This window comes from Oncorhynchus tshawytscha, linkage group LG08 (assembly GCF_018296145.1).
Source record: "Oncorhynchus tshawytscha isolate Ot180627B linkage group LG08, Otsh_v2.0, whole genome shotgun sequence".
Taxonomy (NCBI): Eukaryota; Metazoa; Chordata; class Actinopteri; order Salmoniformes; family Salmonidae; genus Oncorhynchus; species Oncorhynchus tshawytscha.
This window is the reverse complement of record NC_056436.1, coordinates 25,625,354-25,644,375: the sequence shown is the minus strand read 5'-3', so window position 1 is coordinate 25,644,375 and position 19,022 is coordinate 25,625,354. Positions and strand designations below refer to the sequence as shown.

General features: G+C 41.8%; 1 protein-coding gene across 1 annotated transcript; it reads right to left on the bottom strand.

Moving 5' to 3' along the window:
* Positions 1-1,180: 1,180 nt before the first annotated feature.
* LOC112246808 (exocyst complex component 3-like protein 4) lies at positions 1,181-15,744 on the bottom strand. Its single transcript, XM_024415352.2, is given in 15 exon segments — positions 1,181-2,165; positions 2,856-2,977; positions 3,225-3,377; positions 5,409-5,531; positions 5,823-5,946; positions 11,508-11,606; positions 11,750-11,850; positions 12,009-12,137; positions 12,294-12,411; positions 12,774-13,117; positions 13,119-13,408; positions 13,615-13,830; positions 14,009-14,131; positions 14,659-15,030; positions 15,460-15,744. Coding segments are annotated over 14 exon segments (2,496 nt in total). The 5' UTR covers positions 14,984-15,030; positions 15,460-15,744; the 3' UTR covers positions 1,181-1,936.
* Positions 15,745-19,022: the final 3,278 nt, after the last annotated feature.

Genomic DNA, 19,022 nt, shown 5'->3' with positions numbered 1-19,022 from the left:
CGCTACTCCTCCTCAGAAGAGGAGGACGAGAATCCTTACACATGGATGAACTAGGACATTTTCAGCTTCCAGGAATTGTGTTCAGATCCTTGCGACATGGGGCCATGCATTATCATGCTGAAACATGAGGTGACGGCGGCAGATGAAATACACGACAAATGGGCCTCAGGATCTCATCATGGTATCTCTATGCATTCAAATTGCCCTTGATAAAATGCAATTGTGTTCGATGTCTGTAGCTTATGCCTGTTCATACCACAACAAAAATGTTCACAACATTTACATCAACAAACCGCTTGCCCAATAGATGCCATAGAGTTGAACCCGGGATTCATCCATGGGCTTCCGAGAGACACAGCAGTCTGAAGCACTGCATTTCAGTGCAAGAGGCGTCACTACAGTCCCTGGTTTGAATCCAGGCAGTATCACATCCGGCCGTGATTGGGAGTCCCATAGGGCGACACCCAATTGGCCCAGCGTCATCCGGGTTTAGCCTGGGATAGGCGTCATTGTAAATAAGAATTTGTTCTTTAGTGACTTGCCTAGTTAAATAAAAAACTTCAAAATCAATGAAGAGCACACTTCTCCAGCGTGCCAGTGGCCATTGAAGGTGAGCATTTGCCCACTGAAGTTGTTTACGATACTGAACTGCAGTCAGGTCAAGGCTCTGGTGAGGATGACGAGCATGTAGATGAGCTTTCCTGAGATGGTCTCTGACAGTTTGAGCAGAAATTCTTTGGCTGTGCAAAATCCAGTTTCCTCAGCTGTCTGGGTGGCTGGTCTCAGACGATCCCACAGGTGAAGAAACCGGATGTGGAGGTCCTGGGCTGGCGTGGTTACACGTGAGGCCGGTTAGACGTACTGACAAAATTCTCTAAAACGACATTGGAGGAGGCTTATGGTAGAGAAATTAACATTACATTCTCTGGCAACAGCTCTGGTGGACATTCCTGCAGTAACATGCAAATAGTGCGCTCCCTTAAAACTTGAGACTTCAGTGGCGTTGTGTGACAAAACTGCACATCTTAGAGAGGCCTTTTATTGTCCCCAGCACAAGGTGCTGTGTGATGATTATGCTGTTTAATCAGCTTCTTGATATGCCACACCTATCAGGTGGATGGATTATCTTGGCAAAGGAGAAATGCTCACTAACTGTAAGGACAGACGCTGGAGACGAGAAGCAAGTACAGGGAGCGAACATTTAATGAAAACACAGACATTAAACAGAACACGGACAGCGTCTGGACAGGGGAAACGTAAACGACAATAATGCTGACACGGGGAACGAACGGAAGAACAGACAGATATAAGGAAGGAGTCCAGTCCTGTCAAAGTGTCCAAAAATGATTCGAGGGGAACAAAAACTCTCACTTCCCTAACAACGGGAGAAACTTGTATTCGTTTGTGGTTTAATGACATTATCAGATGTGATATTTTGAAACCTTGTTCTGACCACAAAACAACAGGACCGTGGACTGTGGGACTTTCTAAGGGAGTCTTTTCTATGTTGACAAGTAATATGTGCACTACAGCGACACATTTGAATAGCTTGAAAATAGGTAAATCAATGGTAAAGTTCATTCAACACTGAACATACAGTTTGAGCCCTACCATGGAGTTCATTTAGCATCAGGCCCATTATTAATTATGTTCTCAGCTTTCTTTTGCAACAACAGTGGGCTAAAGTGACAATATATAAAAAATAAAAAAAGAAGGCTTAATCAATGAGGTGTCTTAAATAACCTCTGACTGCATGAACAAGATTTACCAGGTAAAGGTCCATTCACATTTAAATAATCATTAGACTGTTTGCTTTTTGCGTAGTGATCATACTGGTAATCATACAGTATGTCCTTCATAAGCCTCCTCAGGCCTTCTCAGACAGCTTGGTTAGGTTACCATCTCTGTGGTAGGCTTCTGTATCTAGGCCTGTAGATTAGCTGTCTGGGAGAAGAGAAGAGAGGCAGGAGAAAGGCATATTAGCCAGACAGTTTGTATTGGCGATGGTGACCTGCATATCAATGAAGAGGCCTCTTTTTTTATCTCCAGTGTTCCCTGCAGTTCCTAGTTTCTTCTTCAGCTCAGTGAGACACTGCAGGATTACCCGCTTCTCCCTGCCCCGCACCAAGCCCCTGAAGTACAGCACGGCCGATAGGTGCTTCTTACTGCAGACAGAGGGGAGAGAGGGTACAGAATATCACTCTTGGAGAATCTGCAGGAGAAATGAACCGTCAAAAGTTTTGTGAAATTAATTGGTCTAAAATTCCAGAATCTCAACACCCAGAACCAAATCAGATAGCTACTCAATTTTGTTAATGGGGCTGTCATGACAAATAATAATATATATATATTTTTTAAGATAACATTTTTAAAAATAAATAAAAATAATAATATTCTGTCAATCTTGATTTGGAGAAGTTAACTAGAGTTCAAATAAAAAATCGAATTAAATGGTTCACAAAAACCCAGACCAGGGAAATTGCCTGGGAAAGAACAGCACTTAAAGCCCTATTCCGAGAAACCAGGCGCAAGTGTTCACACCTCATCGGGGGTCTCCCACCTCTGTCTCTCTATCTCTCCCGGCTGGTCCTACCCCTCCTACATCCTGCTGTTGAACACGGCTCTCTATCATATTTGGAGCAGCACTATCTGGCTCTCAATCTGTCAGTGCCTAGTCAACACCCTTCCCCTGTCTGATGAACACTGCTGTCTTTATCTTTCACTGCTGTTCTTCTCAGTGCCATAACAGTCAGAGTAGAATTCATATGATGTGTTTTTACTCTGATTATATTTTGTAAAAAAAATCACCAAAATCAACAGTTACAAAATGTGGCCACAGGAAGATGCAGGATTACCTGATGTCTGGGTAGTCCGCTACTAAATGTTTCAGGTGGTTCTTGATGTCTCTCTTGTTCTTTTCCCCAATTATGTTACTCAGGTGGTCTCCTACTGGGTGGAGCCAGTCATGGGTTGTCTTCTACAAGAGGAAATTATTATGAGTGTGTCTACTAGTCATGAATGGTAATAACACATGTAATTTGTTTATGACAGCACTGAATTTTCAAAGTAGCATTCCTCAAAGCACAAAGGCATAACGCTGAGCCAAATTTATGTACTGTAGTATTTACAATTTTAGACAATGTTGAATGAACATGAAAAGTACAATTTGTGTGGATGTAAATTGGCCAAAATTCAGTTTGTAGTTCAGGATTAAGAAGTGTTACCATTTCCTCAAACAAATCATTGAGTTCATCCCACTGCACCCTCATCTTGGTGGCTGCTTTGTCATGCTTCCTGTTCTTACAGGAGTAGTTGTTTTTCATCAGCTGGGAGACATACTCTTTCACCACATAGTAGTGCAAGCTGCTCACAAACATCTGATGCAGAGGAACACAGGTCAGGCACAGTGGAGGCCAGAGAAAGGGATTACAAATAGACATGAAAGTCTTCTGTTTATTCTTTCGCTTTCAAGTGACTGCCATGACTAATCATCTGAGTGACACCCATCCTCCCTCTCTTTTCCTGCCATTTACTCCTATTGCCACATCAACTCAAATAATGTTCCATTCTATGTATGATCAAGCTCCAGTATGGTAAGGCCAGCAAATTATCAGGTCTTTTCCAGTAACTCCAACTTCCTATGGATCATCAGGGGCATGATTTCCTTCGCTTCCTTGAGTGTACAGTACCGGTCAAATGTTTGGACACATCCTACTCATTCAAGGGTTTTTCTTTATTTTTTACTATTTTCTACATTGTAGAATAATATCGAAGACATCAAAACTATGAAATAACACATATGGAATCATTTAGTAATAAAAAAAGTGTTAAACAAATCAAAGTATATTTTATATTTGAGATTCTTCAAAGTAGCTACCCTTTGCCTTGATGACAGCATTGCACACTCTTGGCATTCTCTCAACCAGCTTCACCTGCAATGCTTTTCCAACAGTCTTGAAGGAGTTTTCACATATGCTGAGCATTTACTGGCTGTTTATCCTTCACTCTGCGATCCAACTCATCCCAAACCAACTCAATTGGGTTGAGGTCGGGTGAATGTTGAGGCCAGGTCATCTGATGCAGGACTCCATCACTCTCCTTCTTGGTCAAATAGCCCTTACACAGCCTGGAAGTGTGTTGGGTCATTGTCCTGTTGAAAAACAAATGATAGTCCGACAAAGCACAAACCAGATGGGATGTTGTATCGCTGCAGTATGCTGTGATGGCCATGCTAGTTAAGTGTGCCTTGAATTCTAAATAAATCACAGACAGTGTCACCAGCAAAGCACCGCCACACCATCACACCTCCTCCATGCTTAATGGTACCAGCAAAGCACCGCCACACCATCACACCTCCTCCATGCTTAACGGTACCAGCAAAGCACCGCCACACCATCACACCTCCTCCATGCTTAACGGTACCAGCAAAGCACCGCCACACCATCACACCTCCTCCATGCTTAACGGTGGGAACCACACATGTGGAGATCATCCGTTCACCTACTCTGATTCCTACCAAGACGCGGCGGTTGGAACCAAAAATCTCAAATTTGAACTCATCAGACCAAAGGACAGATTTCCACCGGTCTAATGTCCATTGCTCATGTTTCTTGGCCCAAGCAAGTCTCTTCTTATTGGTGTCCTTTAGTAGTGGTTTCTTTGCAGCAATTTGACCATGAAGGCCTGATTCATGCAGTCTCCGCTTAACAGTTGATGTTGAGATGTGTCTGCTACTTAAACTCTGTGAAACATTTATTTGGGCTGCCATTTCTGAGGCTGGTAACTCTAATGAACTTATCCTCTGCAGCAGAGGTAACTCTGGGTCTTTTGCGACTGCACTTGAAGAAACTTTCAACGTTCTTGAAATTGTCCGTATTGATTGACCTTCATGTCTTAAAGTAATGATGAACTATCATTTCTCTTTGCTTATTTGAGCTGTTCTTGTCACAATATGGACTTGGTCTTTTACCAAATAGGGCTATCTTCTGTATACCACCCTTACTTTGTCACAACACAGCTGATTGGCTCAAACGCATTAAGAAGGAAAGAATTTCCACAAATTAACTTTTAACAAGGCACACCTGTAAATGGAACTGCATTCCAGGTGACTACCTCATGAAGCTGGTTGAGAGAATGCCAAGAGTGTGCAAAACTATTATCAAGGCAATGGCTGGCTATTTTGAAGAGTCTCAAATATAACATATATTTTTATTTGTTTAACACTTTTTTTGGTTACTACATGATTCCATGTGTTATTTCATAGTTTTGATGTCTTCACTATTATTCTACAATGTAGAAAATAGGGAAAAAAAGAAAAACCTTTGAATGAGTAGGTGTTCTAAAACTTTTGACTGGTATAGTATATCCTGCATTTAAAACAATATGAACAGCACTTACCCATTACTTACCTGTACATATGGATGTCTCATTTGTGAACAGCGCTGGGACAGCTTCTCTGTCCTGCTCAACAGCTGTTGGAAGTCCTCATCTGTGGAGAGCCACTTCCTCGTCATCATTCTCCTGAGGTAAGGCTGGAAAAAGCAACAGACACATATTAACCCATCTATTCACTCACTAATTTGTTCATTCATTAATTAATTTGTTTGTTCACCCATCCATAACATTGACAGCAGGAGCGATTGAGAGAAAGCCTTTACAGAAATGTGTGCAAAGAAATCAGTAGACTACCAAACTAAGTAACTTCCAGGTCACCCGAGACAAGTAGGAAATATGTCAATCACCTTAACACACTGCTCAACATAGGGGCATTTGTAGAATGAGGACAAGACCAAAGGTCAATCAAACTTCTCCCCCTCACGTACCCTGACATCATTCTTAAACTGGTCCTCCAGGCCCTGGACCAGTCTATGGACCAAGCCATCCACCTCTCTGCTGAGATGGTCCACCTGTGTCGGGCAGCACTCCCTATAACCTTCCATGTGCTCCCTGGAGGAAGAGAAAAGAGGGAAATAAAACAGGTCTGAGGTTAGGTCAGGTTAGTTAGGTCAGGTTATCATGCCATAACATGGAAATAGCTGTTCTATCATTCAGCCTACAGTAGCAGCCAATGTGTGGTGTTCAATGTAGGCTTACATTCCATGAGACTTTTGAAATAAACATGCAGGGCTTGACATTAACCTGTTCATCCACTTGTCCTTTGGAAAATTAGGTGATGTTTGATGCTAGAATCCACTTTACAAAATAAAATGCATTATTTTTTTATTTTTACCATCCCATTATTACAGAGAATCAGACCAATTGTGCTACCCTCTGCCTAATGGCTACTTAGCTTATTGAAGCCTGTCTCAAAGTACATCTTGACCTGACTCGCTTTTCAAAGATGTCTAGAAATGTAAACGTTTTGTGCTCTTGTTAGAAGCAATCACTCCCCCATTGCTGACTATAAATGATCTATAACTGGGCTAATAACTCACTAACTAGCAAAGAATATGTACAAATGTGCACACGTGGCTACATACTAATATTGCGTTGATTCAATCACAATTCCCACAGAAAAAGGGAAACGTTGATTGTGTAAACTAAGGGGGCAATTCTAGAAAGTTGAGTAAAGTTCAATCTCGAGCTTCTCTGCACAGGCTGATATTTCTTCTTGCGAGGCAGTCCCGGGGGAGCTACGCACCTGAGCACGTGCGCAGTTTAGATGGAACATTGGTTGTAAGAATGTTAACAATTTCTGATGTTTTGCTTGTGTAACTACAGTTGAAGTCGGAAGTTTACATACACCTTAGCTAAATACATTTAAACTCAGATTTTCACAATTCCTGACATTTAATCCTAGTAATAATTCCCTGTCTTAAGTCAGTTAGGATCACCACTTTATTTTAAGAATGGGAAATGTCAGAATAATAGTAGAGAGAATTATTTATTTCAGCTTGTATTTCTTTCATCACATTCCCAGTGGGTCATCATTTTTTCCCCTCATGATGCCATCTATTTTGTGAAGTGCACCAGGCCCTCCTGCAGAAAAGCACCCCCACAACATGATGCTGCCAACCCCGTGCTTCACTGTTGGGATGTTGTTCTTTGGCTTGCAAGCCTCCCCCTTTTTCCTCCAAACATAACGATGGTCATTATGGCCAAACAGTTCTATTCTTGTTTCATCAGACCAGAGGACATTTCTCCAAAAAGTACGATCTTTGTTCCCATGTGCAGTTGCAAACTGTAGTCTGGCTTTTTTATGGCGGTTTTGGAGCTGTGTCTCCTTCCTTGCTGAGCAGACTTTCAGGTTATGTCGATATAGGACTTGTTTTACTGTGGATATAGATACTTTTGTACCGGTTTTCTCCAGCATCTTCACAAGGTCCTTTGCTGTTGTTCTGGGATTGATATGCACTTTTCGCACCAAAGTACGTTCATTTCTCGGAGACAGAACACGTCTCATTCCTGAGAGGTATGACGGCTGCGTGGTCCCATGGTGTTTATACTTGCGTACTATTGTTTGTACAGATGAACGTGGTAGCTTCAGGCATTTGGAAATTGCTCCCAAGGATGAACTAGACTTGTGGAGGTCTTGGCTGATTTCTTTTGATTTTCCCATGATGTCAAGCAAAGAGGCACTGAGTTTGAAGTTAGGCTTTGAAATACATCCAAAGGTACACCTCCAATTGACTCAAATGATGTCAATTAGCCTATCAGAAGCTTCTAAAGCCATGACATAATTTTCTGGAATTTTCCAAGCTGTTTAAAGGCATAGTCAACTTAGTGAATGAAAACTTCTGACCCACTGAAATTGTGATACAATGAAATATAGGTGAAATAATCTGTCTGTAAACAATTGTTGGAAAAATTACTTGTGTCATGCACAAAGTAGATGTCCCAACCGACTTGCCAAACTATAGTTTGTTAACAAGAAATTTGTGGAGTGGTTGAAAAACAAGTTTTAATGACTCCAACCTAAGTGTTTGTAAAATTCTGACTTCAACTGTATGTGATTTTTTTTTTTTTGGAAATAAGGACAGACAGTATAAAGTTATATCTGACCATCATTATTTTGAGTCTCCTGTCTCCTTGAATATGAATAACTAAATCTGCAGGAGCGAATTTTGACTGTTTCTGCCCATCTCTAATATTGTGTTCCTCGTTTCTTTTACTGACAGAGACATGCTGTTGTTTGTTTCAGTGAAATTACAAGCTCTTTGAATATGGAGAGAGGGGGACATTCTATTTTTAGAGCTTGAACTACTCAGGCAATTCTCTTACACTAGCACAGTTTCCCGGAAACCACGTGGTGTTTCTCTCTTTAGACAGGCACTGCTATACTCCAGAGATGCCTGTTGACTGGAAACAGCTTCCCAGCTAGCACATTTGGTTCCTTGGAAGTTGTGGGAACGTACGTTTTTGGTTTGCCATTGGTTCTGAGAACGAAGCCATGCATTTCTTGACCAGTAGAACTGAAGATTTCTTTTTTTTGAGAATGTAATGTACATTTTTTGTTGCAGGGTGGTTTTGAGAACGTTTTTACTATGGTTCCCTGAATGTTTTTCTGGGAGATTTTTTTTTTTTTTTTTTTAGTTATTTAGAGTTTTATTAATAACTTCCTTAACTTTTATTGAATGTTTCAATAAGACATTTAAGAACACTGCTAGCTTCGTTTGGGTTAACTGTTTTGAACTCCAAGCACATATAGGACCCATGGAAATACATTTTCTTAGGCATTAATCATGCAAACACATTTATTTTCATTGTGGGACAGTGTCATTGATCTTCTGTTTTCTATCCATTGAATTAGTCTACTGCACCAACAGGATGGAGCTAGCAAGCTTTGTTTGGTTTTTTAACTCATACAAATCTGTTAATTTTAATCTATTCAAACAGATCCCATATCAAAGGAAACAAGTACTTATTAAGATCAGACATGGCCAATTAGTCGGTGCGGCCAAGACACTTGAACACACTTAACAAGATAAAGGATAGAGAGTTTTGTTGACGCTGAAAACGGATATGTATATGTTTTTCAATTGTTTTACAATAACATTTACTACTGTTAATGTTTTTTATTTTTTTTATTTTTTTATAGAATGTTTTCTTAAATGTTACTTTAAATAGTACCATGAGGAAACCTGGTGGAAACATTATGCTGAAGTATTAAAATTCCCACAGGAGAACATTGTTTCTTAACGTTCTCTGAACTATTTGAGAGCCTTCCCAATGTCAAACCAGTTGGAGAACGTTCCGAAAACATTACCAAAAGGTTTATTAAATTAAATAATGTTTGGATGTTTCTGTCAAAGTAATGAAATAGCAGGTAAATATTGTTATTTTGCCAAGTTTCTTAAATGTGCTGAGAAGTTTCCAAAGCCAAGCAACTATCCTGTACCATTTCCAGAACATTGTGGGAAGTTGTATATAAAATCAAATCTAATTTTATTGGTCACATACACATGTTTAGCAGATTTTATTGCGGGTGTATCGAAATAATTAGGTTTCTAGCTCCAACAGTGCAGTAGTATTAAACAAGTAATATCTAACAATTTCACAACAATACACACAAATCTAAAGGAATGGAATTAAGAATATATCAATATTTGGACAAGCAATGTCGGAGCAGCATTGACTAAAATACAGTAGAATAGAATACAGTGGGGCAAAAAAGTATTTAGTCAGCCACCAATTGTGCAAGTTCTCCCACTTAAAAAGATGAGAGAGGCCTGTAATTTTCATCATAGGTACACTTCAACTATGACAGACAAAATGAGGGAAAAAAATCCAGAAAATCACATTGTAGGATTTTTTATGAATTTATTTGCAAATTATGGTGGAAAATAAGCATCGTCTGTGGATCTATTGGGGTGGTAAGCAAATTGAAGTGAGTCTAGGTTGTCAGGTAATGTAGAGGTGATATGATCCTTGACTAGTCTCTCAAAGCACTTCATGATGACAGAAGTGAGTGCTACAGGGTGATGGTCATTTAGTTCAGTTACTTTCTCTTTCTTGGGAACAGGAACAATGGTGGACATCTTGAAGCATGTGGGGACAGTAGACTGTGATAGGGAAAGATTGAATGTCCGTAAACGCTCCAGCCAACTGGTCTGCGCATGCTCTGAGGACGCGGCTAGGGATGCCGTCTGGGCAGTCAGCCTTGTTAGGGTTAACATACTTAAATGTCTTACTCACGTCGGCCACAGAGAAGGAGAGTCCACAATCCTAGGTAGCTGGTCGCGTCAGTGGCACCGTGTCTTCCTCAAAGCGAGCGAAAAAGGTGTTTAGCTTATCCGGAAGCAAAACGTCGGTATCAGCGCCGTGGCTGGTTTTCCCTCTGTAGTCCGTGATTGTTTGTAGATCCTGCCACATACGTCTCGTGTCTGAGCCTTTGAATTGAGACTTCCCTTTGTCTCTGTACTGATGTTTTGCCTGTTTGATTGTCTTACGGAGGGAATAACTACACTGTTTGTATTCAGCTATATTCCCAGTCACCTTGCCATGGTTAAATACGGTGGTTTGCATAAATGTATTTATTTTATTTAACCTTTATTTAACTAGGCAAGACACTTAAGAACAAATTCGTATTTACAATAACGGCCTACACTGGCCAAACCCGGACGATGTTGGGCCAATTGTGCGCCGCCCTATGGGACTCCCAATCATGGCTGGTTGTGATACAGCCTGGATTCAAACCAGGGTGTGCGAATGCTACCATCTATCCATGGTTTCTGGTTTGGGTAGGTTTTAATAGTCACAGTAGGTAGAACATCTCCTATACATTTCCTGATAAACTCAGTTACCGTATCCGTTTATTCATCAATATTATTCTCAGAGGCTACCCGGAACATTTCCCAGTCCGCGTAATCAAAACAATCTTGAAGCATGGAAACACATGGTTCTGAGAATGTTATGTGCTAGCTGGGTTTGGTCTTCAATAGTTTCACTGTAATTTATACAGTAATATGATATAGTGTGTCACTGTGCCTGCATGTTAGTGTGTTTGCGTATGTTTGTAAGATAGATAAGATGCATATTTAATCATAATTCAACATTTATTGGTGTGCGTTTTTTTAATGTTTATCTTGAACAGAATCTTGCAGGCAGGCTAAATGATCTAGTATGGGTTCCAGGAAATGCCTGTGAAATAAATAGTAATTTCCTAGTCCCAGTTTTCCATCCCACTACTGTTAAATATGGTGCAACTTCAAATCAGACTGAGTGAAGTTAAGCATTTAGGTCAATGTTTGACATTATGCCACTAAAATACAGTTGCTCAAGTCCAAACAAAAAAGTGCATCAAATTACTGAGATACAATAATTAGTTTAATGCTGAGACTTTGTCTTTTGAGCCAAGACTTCTGTTCTCAGGTCAATATTTTAGACAGCGGCCTTATTTTTTTATTTATTCACACCATCCATTGGTAAATGTACCCCAAAGTGTCTGGAAAGCTGAACTGACTGTCTATCAACTGTTGTCTAGGACATTCCCGTCTACAGTGTGTTGAGGGCAGAGGAAAGGGGGAGGGTTGTTGAACAGGTGTAGTGAAGAGAGGAATCTGACTTACTTAAGAGCTTTAAAGCTGTTGATGTAGGTTATCTGATAGTCAGCCCAAAGTGAAGGGTTTTCCATACTGTTACAGCAGTACCTAAATTCGTTCTCAAATCTATGGACATGTAGAGAGAGTGAAGGAGAGATAATGTCATGGAGTTATTAACAAGCAAAGGACAATGTCCAGTTTTATGTTCCAGTGAATAATGGTTAGGATAGAGATAGAAAGAGCAGACTCTGGACTGTTGCAGAACATACTGCTTGGGAAACTGCTGTAACTCTTCTAAGCAGGAACAGACTACTCCCATCTCCAGGTCTGCATCAATCCTCTTGGAGTTTACAGCATTGCTCTTAACTTTCTACACAGAGAACAACAGCAGTTTCAAGTCCAGATTTACAGATTTATAGTAGCCTTAGTAGCCTGCCGCTATAATTAAAATGTAACTAAGTAGGCAATGTTGCCCTCTAATGGAGATATGATGCAATTGCATTATATAAAATCATGACAAAACAATACCGTCCAGATATCCATGTGTATGTCAGAGTTAAAGAAGTGTTCATCATCAGTCGCTGGTGCCTGTTTCTTTATCCACATGTCCTCATTTTCAAGCTCTAATATTTTATCCAGTGAAGCTCTCATTTCCTCCTGGAAAAGACATGGAAAGCAAAATAATAAAGGCTAAAGGACTAGAAGAGTTTAAAAAAACGTATATTATTCTCATCAGTGTGGTACCTGCATTCAACCTGAATTCTTCCTAAATATCTATCCATCTGTCTCTTAGTGGAGTGTTCAATCCCTCACCTTTGCCCGCATGCAGTATTTCCCCTTGAGCTGGTCCAGGAAACCCTCCTCCAGGGAGAGGCCTATGTTCTCAGCTTCCATCTCTGGTCTCAATGAAGGACTACTCATTATCTTCTCACTGTTCAACAGGGATGGTGTCTCTCAGATACAATACTATTATCTTCTCACTGTTCAACAGGGATGTTGTCTCTCAGATACAATACTATTATCTTCTTGACTGTTCAACAGGGATGTTGTCTCTCAGATACAATACTACTCATCATCTTGAGTCAAGAAGTGTGTGTGTGTGTATATATATATATATATATATATATATATATATATATATATATATATATATATATATATATGTATATATGTATACACACACACACACATACATATATATATATATATATATATATATATATATATATATATATATATATATATATACACACACACTTCTTACTCAAGACAATGACTTTAAGTCTTCCTCACCTCTCATAGTGATTGATGATCCAGTCCAGCAAGGTGTAGTAGTCCTTCAGATCTGTCACCTGCTGCTGAAGCCTCTTCAGGTGCTGGCTGACAGCACCATGGTAACAGCTCACATAGGTGCTGAACACATCAAAGCTGGGTGGGTAAGAGCCTTGCAGCTCTCCCTTCACCTTCTTCAAGTCCTCCACGATGGCCTTGCCCAGCATACCCAGGTGGATAGCCAGCCAGGAGGCATTCTGCTCGGGCCTGTCCAAGTGAACACTCTTCAGCGTGGCCTGTACACCCTCGCTCACAGCCTCTCTCCAGGCCCCCCGCCAACCCCCCGACCCCAACCACGCCCCCGACCCCAGGCTCTGCCTCCCTCTTCTCCTCCTCCTGGATGACACGGGCCACATGCACCAAGAGATCCTTGTTGCGAGAGGGAAAGGAGTTGGAGTCCCGCACTATTTCCTTCACCTTGTCCAGCAGGGCATTGTACAGGAGCCTCAGGTCCTTCTCCTTCTTGGCCAGCTCCATAGAGGAGGCCTCCTCCGTGCACTCCTCCCTCTCCCGCTGGAACTCCTGGCACAGGGAGAGGAGGTTCAGATAGGCCTCCTCCAGCACCTCCATCCCAATCAGCTTATTGATCTGCATCACTGGAGTGTAAGGGCAAACAGAGTAAAGGCCTTAATGCATAGAAGCTTATGCTGTTATACCTAATACACACATACTGCACAGACACAGACACAACCATAGTGATTTACATCACAAGTAATATATTTTGTGATCTCTACTGCTAAAACAAATAAAAATGGACAAGAGGATGAGGGAGAGACAAAGACAGAGAGAGAATGAAACTCACCTGAGAGGGGTGTGAGGGGTATCTCTGGGAGTATGTATGACTCTTTTATCTCTACCCTCTCCTTCTCCCTCTCTCTCTTCTCATCCACAGTGATCTCAGTGACAGGCTGGAGCTGCTCTTGTTTGAGGGCCTTGTCTTTCTTATTTCCCACAAGTCGCAAACTCCGTCGAATGGAAGCCCCCTTCTTTAGAAGAGAGTCCCCAATTGCAGATGGGTCTATAGATGGACAATACAGATTACAGATTACGAAGACTTTACAAAGACTCAGAATATCCCAACGAGCTCTCTAGAATTCTCTCAGTAAATTATATGTATTTGTGCTTGTCTTTGAACAGTATTTATTGTCAACCATTGATTGAACAAGCTCTGGTTGGTTGGGTAAACAGTGGTGTACCTGAGCGTGTTCTGGTGTGCTTTTTCTGGAGTGAATCTTCTGCACTCTCTCCTCCCTCCTTCCTCTGGAAGGACCCACCTAGACCCTTCAGGGGAGAGGCCATAGGAGACCCAGCACTCAAACCTGAGCAAGATAAAGTTGCTGATCTCTATGACATTGAATAATGCTAGTAATTAAACTACTTTGCAGTGTAATAGTAGGTGTGCTGACCGTACACACACAATCACATGGACAGTCGCACAGCCACACAAACGCATACGCACACACAGAATAAGTCAGACAACCTTGACAACTAGTTAAGCAGCTTCTGTCAGATTCGTCATAAAAACAATCTGTGTTATTGTACAAAGGTTAATTATGTTAGTGTATATCCTGCTTGGTTGGCAGCTGTTTCCGAGTTTAGTATAAACTTCATTAAGATAGGAATGTCAGTAATTGAGTAATGATGAAAGCCCCCTGCTCAGACTGGCTCATGTCCAGCTGAAATTCCCAATACAGTGCATAAGAGAGTCCTTCCTGCCATTTCTACTGTCATTCTGTGTCTCCTGAGACGTCCTCTTCCCATGACCTTGAGAAGTCATTTCTTGACTCAAGAGCATATTTCATAACTCACTTAATTAGACAGAGGGACAAATCTGAAGAAAACTTACATGGTGAGGGAGGGGGTGGCAGCTGATGGGTTGGAGAGGTCACTTCAGGGTCAATACTGTGTCCCCCCTGTTCTGAATTGGATTTGTCCTTTGACTCTTTGCTGTTTGAGGCCAGATGACTCCTCTCTCCAACCCGCTTGATGCTCTCCCTGAATTGCTTCATCATCCCCAGTTTCTTCTCCTTCACTGGGCTGTCAGGTTGTGTCTTCACGTTCCTCTCCATGGTGGATTTGAGGGAGGATCTGTCCCCCTCTAGACACTGAGCTTCATTCACCTCCATGTCCCCAGGTTCCCCAATCTCTGCCATCTGATCTCTGCTTAGCATCGAATGTCCCTTGTTTCAGGCAAGGAGTTGTCTGAAACCAACCTGACCTGGCAAAGTACCTCAAATTAAAAATAAGGGTAGCATTCCGATATGCATAAGAATCATATTATGGCTACATTGTGTATAACCTGTAATTACCATGAGTCACTGATAAGAATGGATTTTCCACTTCTGACATGAATGTGTAAGAGAGGTACAGATGTAGGATCTTAATTTGATCACCCTGTTGCAGGAGAACTTTCCTGCAATGCAGAAAATATCAATATTTGAGTTTTAAAAGGTTTCTGAAGTTTGTAATTTCCACCTTGACATTTCAGACTTAATTGTTCCTTACGAAAATGATAATTTAATTATAATCCACATAATAAGTCACATTTCCTGTACCTGCAGGATTATTTTCCTGCTGTAGCAAACTGGTTAAAATTAAGTTCCTAGATCTGTAACCTGAGAATCAAAATCTAAAAAACAACCCATACCCTGTGAGAGGGACTAGCTTTTGGGGCCAGTGGCTGTTTGGTTTTGAAGGACTGAGTACAGACAACCAGGGTTGGATTACAGTTTGTTTACACTAAAATACCATTGTTATTGGTATGCACTGGTCCGAGGGCCTATAACAGAAACAGGAAGGTACTGTCCAGAGGAAGAAGTATCTGACAGACAGTGTGACAAGGGCAAAGAACAGTCAAATGAGGCAGCAGGCAATGGTTAATTAGTAAAACACATGAAGGCCTACTCCCTCTCTATTGATTTCTTTAGACACGTGTAAATGTCTGTATAAAATGATTTTGTAATGGTAATCATTGAATATTTTCTCTACCACCTAATTGATTTGGCTTTTGAATATTCTTAACAAACTAATGAATAAAACAAACGTACATTTTCCCAAGAGAGCCTATTTGCAGTAACATGCTCAAATTGCCTGTATTATTTAAAAAGAGAAGTTAACTTTATCTATTGAACTATGTCTCTGCTTAGCCCTATACATCACCATTTTTAGAGCAATACTTAGCACGCAGAGGCTAAACAGTTCAATTGCGTGACAAATGCACCATGATGCATGAAGCCCAGTCTGTAAAAACAATCTAGCGTAATCCTCTGCTCTTATTTTAGACATATAGACAGACACATTTAGTTTACAAGAATATACCCTTTCACAATTCAAAAGACACCACAAGATTTCAGGTAATATAGCCTCACTCACCTGAGCAACTCTACTGCCTGGAGAAGTGAGTGACTAGCCTACCAGACCAGGGGTTTTCACATGGGTTTACAGCTGTTTTCATGTTCACCTCGCCAGGTATCTAGAGAGCAGTCATGTGGTCACGAGACAACCTGCGCGAAGTTGGAAGTTGAGAAGACTGCAAGAAACATGACAAATAAAATCCCCTTTAGGCCGCATGCCAAGCAGCATGAGAGAAGCAAAAATCACCATGTGACTCAGAGACTCGAGCGGTTTATTGTTAGAAAATAAGTTACTCATTACACTGTATTTGTTGGTGTAAAATATTTGTTGTAGGCCTACGTCCATGGCAAATGAAATGACACCGATGGTGATAAACCGGACTGCACTATTTTCAGTCATTTCAACGTCTACACTACGCAAAATAGGCGACAGGTCTATCTCTAAATAGTAAAACAATGCTTAGAAAAGAGAACTAGCCAAGCAATATTCGCCTGTCATTCCTGTTGCTTGTCACTGGAGGGCGACTGTAGACAATATTTAGACAACTTCCACAACGACCACATGTCAATTAGGCCTACTTGTTTGTTGATCTCATCTAAACTGGAAATTACAGTATATATGGTATCACTTGTTGCTGACCTTAAGGCTCAGGGGGGATTACTATTTTAGCTTACTTTAGGTGGAATTCTCCTAAATGTTCAACATCTATCTATGATTGTGCCACTGACACGGCCTGCAACGAAAACATGCGTTCTCTCCTTCACTGCAGCCGAAGTGAGTAAGACATTTAAACGTGTTAACCCTCGCAAGGCTGCAGGCCCAGACGGCATCCCCAGCCGCGCCCTCAGAGCATGCGCAGACCAGCTGGCCGGTGTGTTTACGGACATATTCAACCAATCCCTATACCAGTCTGCTGTTCCCACATGCTTCAAGAGGGCCACCATTGTTCCTGTTCCCAAGAAAGCTAAGGTAACTGAGCTAAACGACTACCGCCCGTAGCACTCACATCCGTCATCATGAAGTGCTTTGAGAGACTAGTCAAGGACCATATCACCTCCACCCTACCTGACACCCTTGACCCACTCCAATTTGCTTACCGCCCAAATAGGTCCACAGACGATGCAATCTCAACCACACTGCACACTGCCCTAACCCATCTGGACAAGAGGAATACCTATGTGAGAATGCTGTTCATCGACTACAGCTCGGCATTCAACACCATAGTACCCTCCAAGCTCGTCATCAAGCTCGAGACCCTGGGTCTCGACCCCGCCCTGTGCAACTGGGTACTGGACTTCCTGACGGGCCGCCCCCAGGTGGTGAGGGTAGGCAACAACATCTCCTCCCCGCTGATCCTCAACACTGGGGCCCCACAAGGGTGCGTTCTGAGCCCTCTCCTGTACTCCCTGTTCACCCACGACTGCGTGGCCACGCACGCCTCCAACTCAATCATCAAGTTTGCGGACGACACAACAGTGGTAGGCTTGATTACCAACAACGACGAGACGGCCTACAGGGAGGAGGTGAGGGCCCTCGGAGTGTGGTGTCAGGAAAATAACCTCACACTCAACGTCAACAAAACTAAGGAGATGATTGTGGACTTCAGGAAACAGCAGAGGGAACACCCCCATCCACATCGATGGAACAGTAGTGGAGAGGGTAGCAAGTTTTAAGTTCCTCGGCATACACATCACAGACAAACTGAATTGGTCCACTCACACAGACAGCATCGTGAGGAAGGCGCAGCAGCGCCTCTTCAACCTCAGGAGGCTGAAGAAATTCGGCTTGTCACCAAAAGCACTCACAAACTTCTACAGATGCACAATCGAGAGCATCCTGGCGGGCTGTATCACCGCCTGGTATGGCAACTGCACCGCCCTCAACCGTAAGGCTCTCCAGAGGGTAGTGAGGTCTGCACAACGCATCACCGGGGGCAAACTACCTGCCCTCCAGGACACCTACACCACCCGATGCTACAGGAAGGCCATAAAGATCATCAAGGACATCAACCACCCGAGCCACTGCCTGTTCACCCCGCTGTCATCCAGAAGGCGAGGTCAGTACAGGTGCATCAAAGCTGGGACCGAGAGACTGAAAAACAACTTCTATCTCAAGGCCATCAGACTGTTAAACAGCCACCACTAACATTGAGTGGCTACTGCCAACACACTGTCAATGACACTGACTCTACTCCAGCCACTTTAATCATGGGAATTGATGGGAAATGATGTAAATATATCACTAGCCACTTTAAACAATGCTACCTTATATAATGTTACTTACCCCACATTATTCATCTCATATGCATACGTAGATACTGTACTCTATATCATCGACTGCATCCTTATGTAATACATGTATCACTAGCCACTTTAACTATGCCACTTGGTTTACATACTCATCTCATATGTATATACTGTACTCGATATCATCTACTGTATCTTGCCTATGCTGCTCTGTACCATCACTCATTCATATATCCTTATGTACATATTCTTTATCCCCTTACACTGTGTATAAGACAGTAGTTTTTTTTTTTTTTTTTTTTTTGAATTGTTAGTTAGATTACTTGTTCGTTATTACTGCATTGTCGGAACTAGAAGCACAAGCATTTCGCAACACTCGCATTGACATCTGCTAACCATGTGTATGTGACAAATAAAATTTGATTTGATTTGATTGGCCCTATAGCAGGGATCATCAACTACATTCAGCCCCAGGGTGATTATTTCTTGAATGGATGGTGAGGGGGCCAGAACATAAAACAAAACAATTTGTAGGCTGTAAATTGAACGCAATAAGCCCAAACAGATATAATATTGCATCTTGCCTATGCTACTCTGTCATTGCTCATCC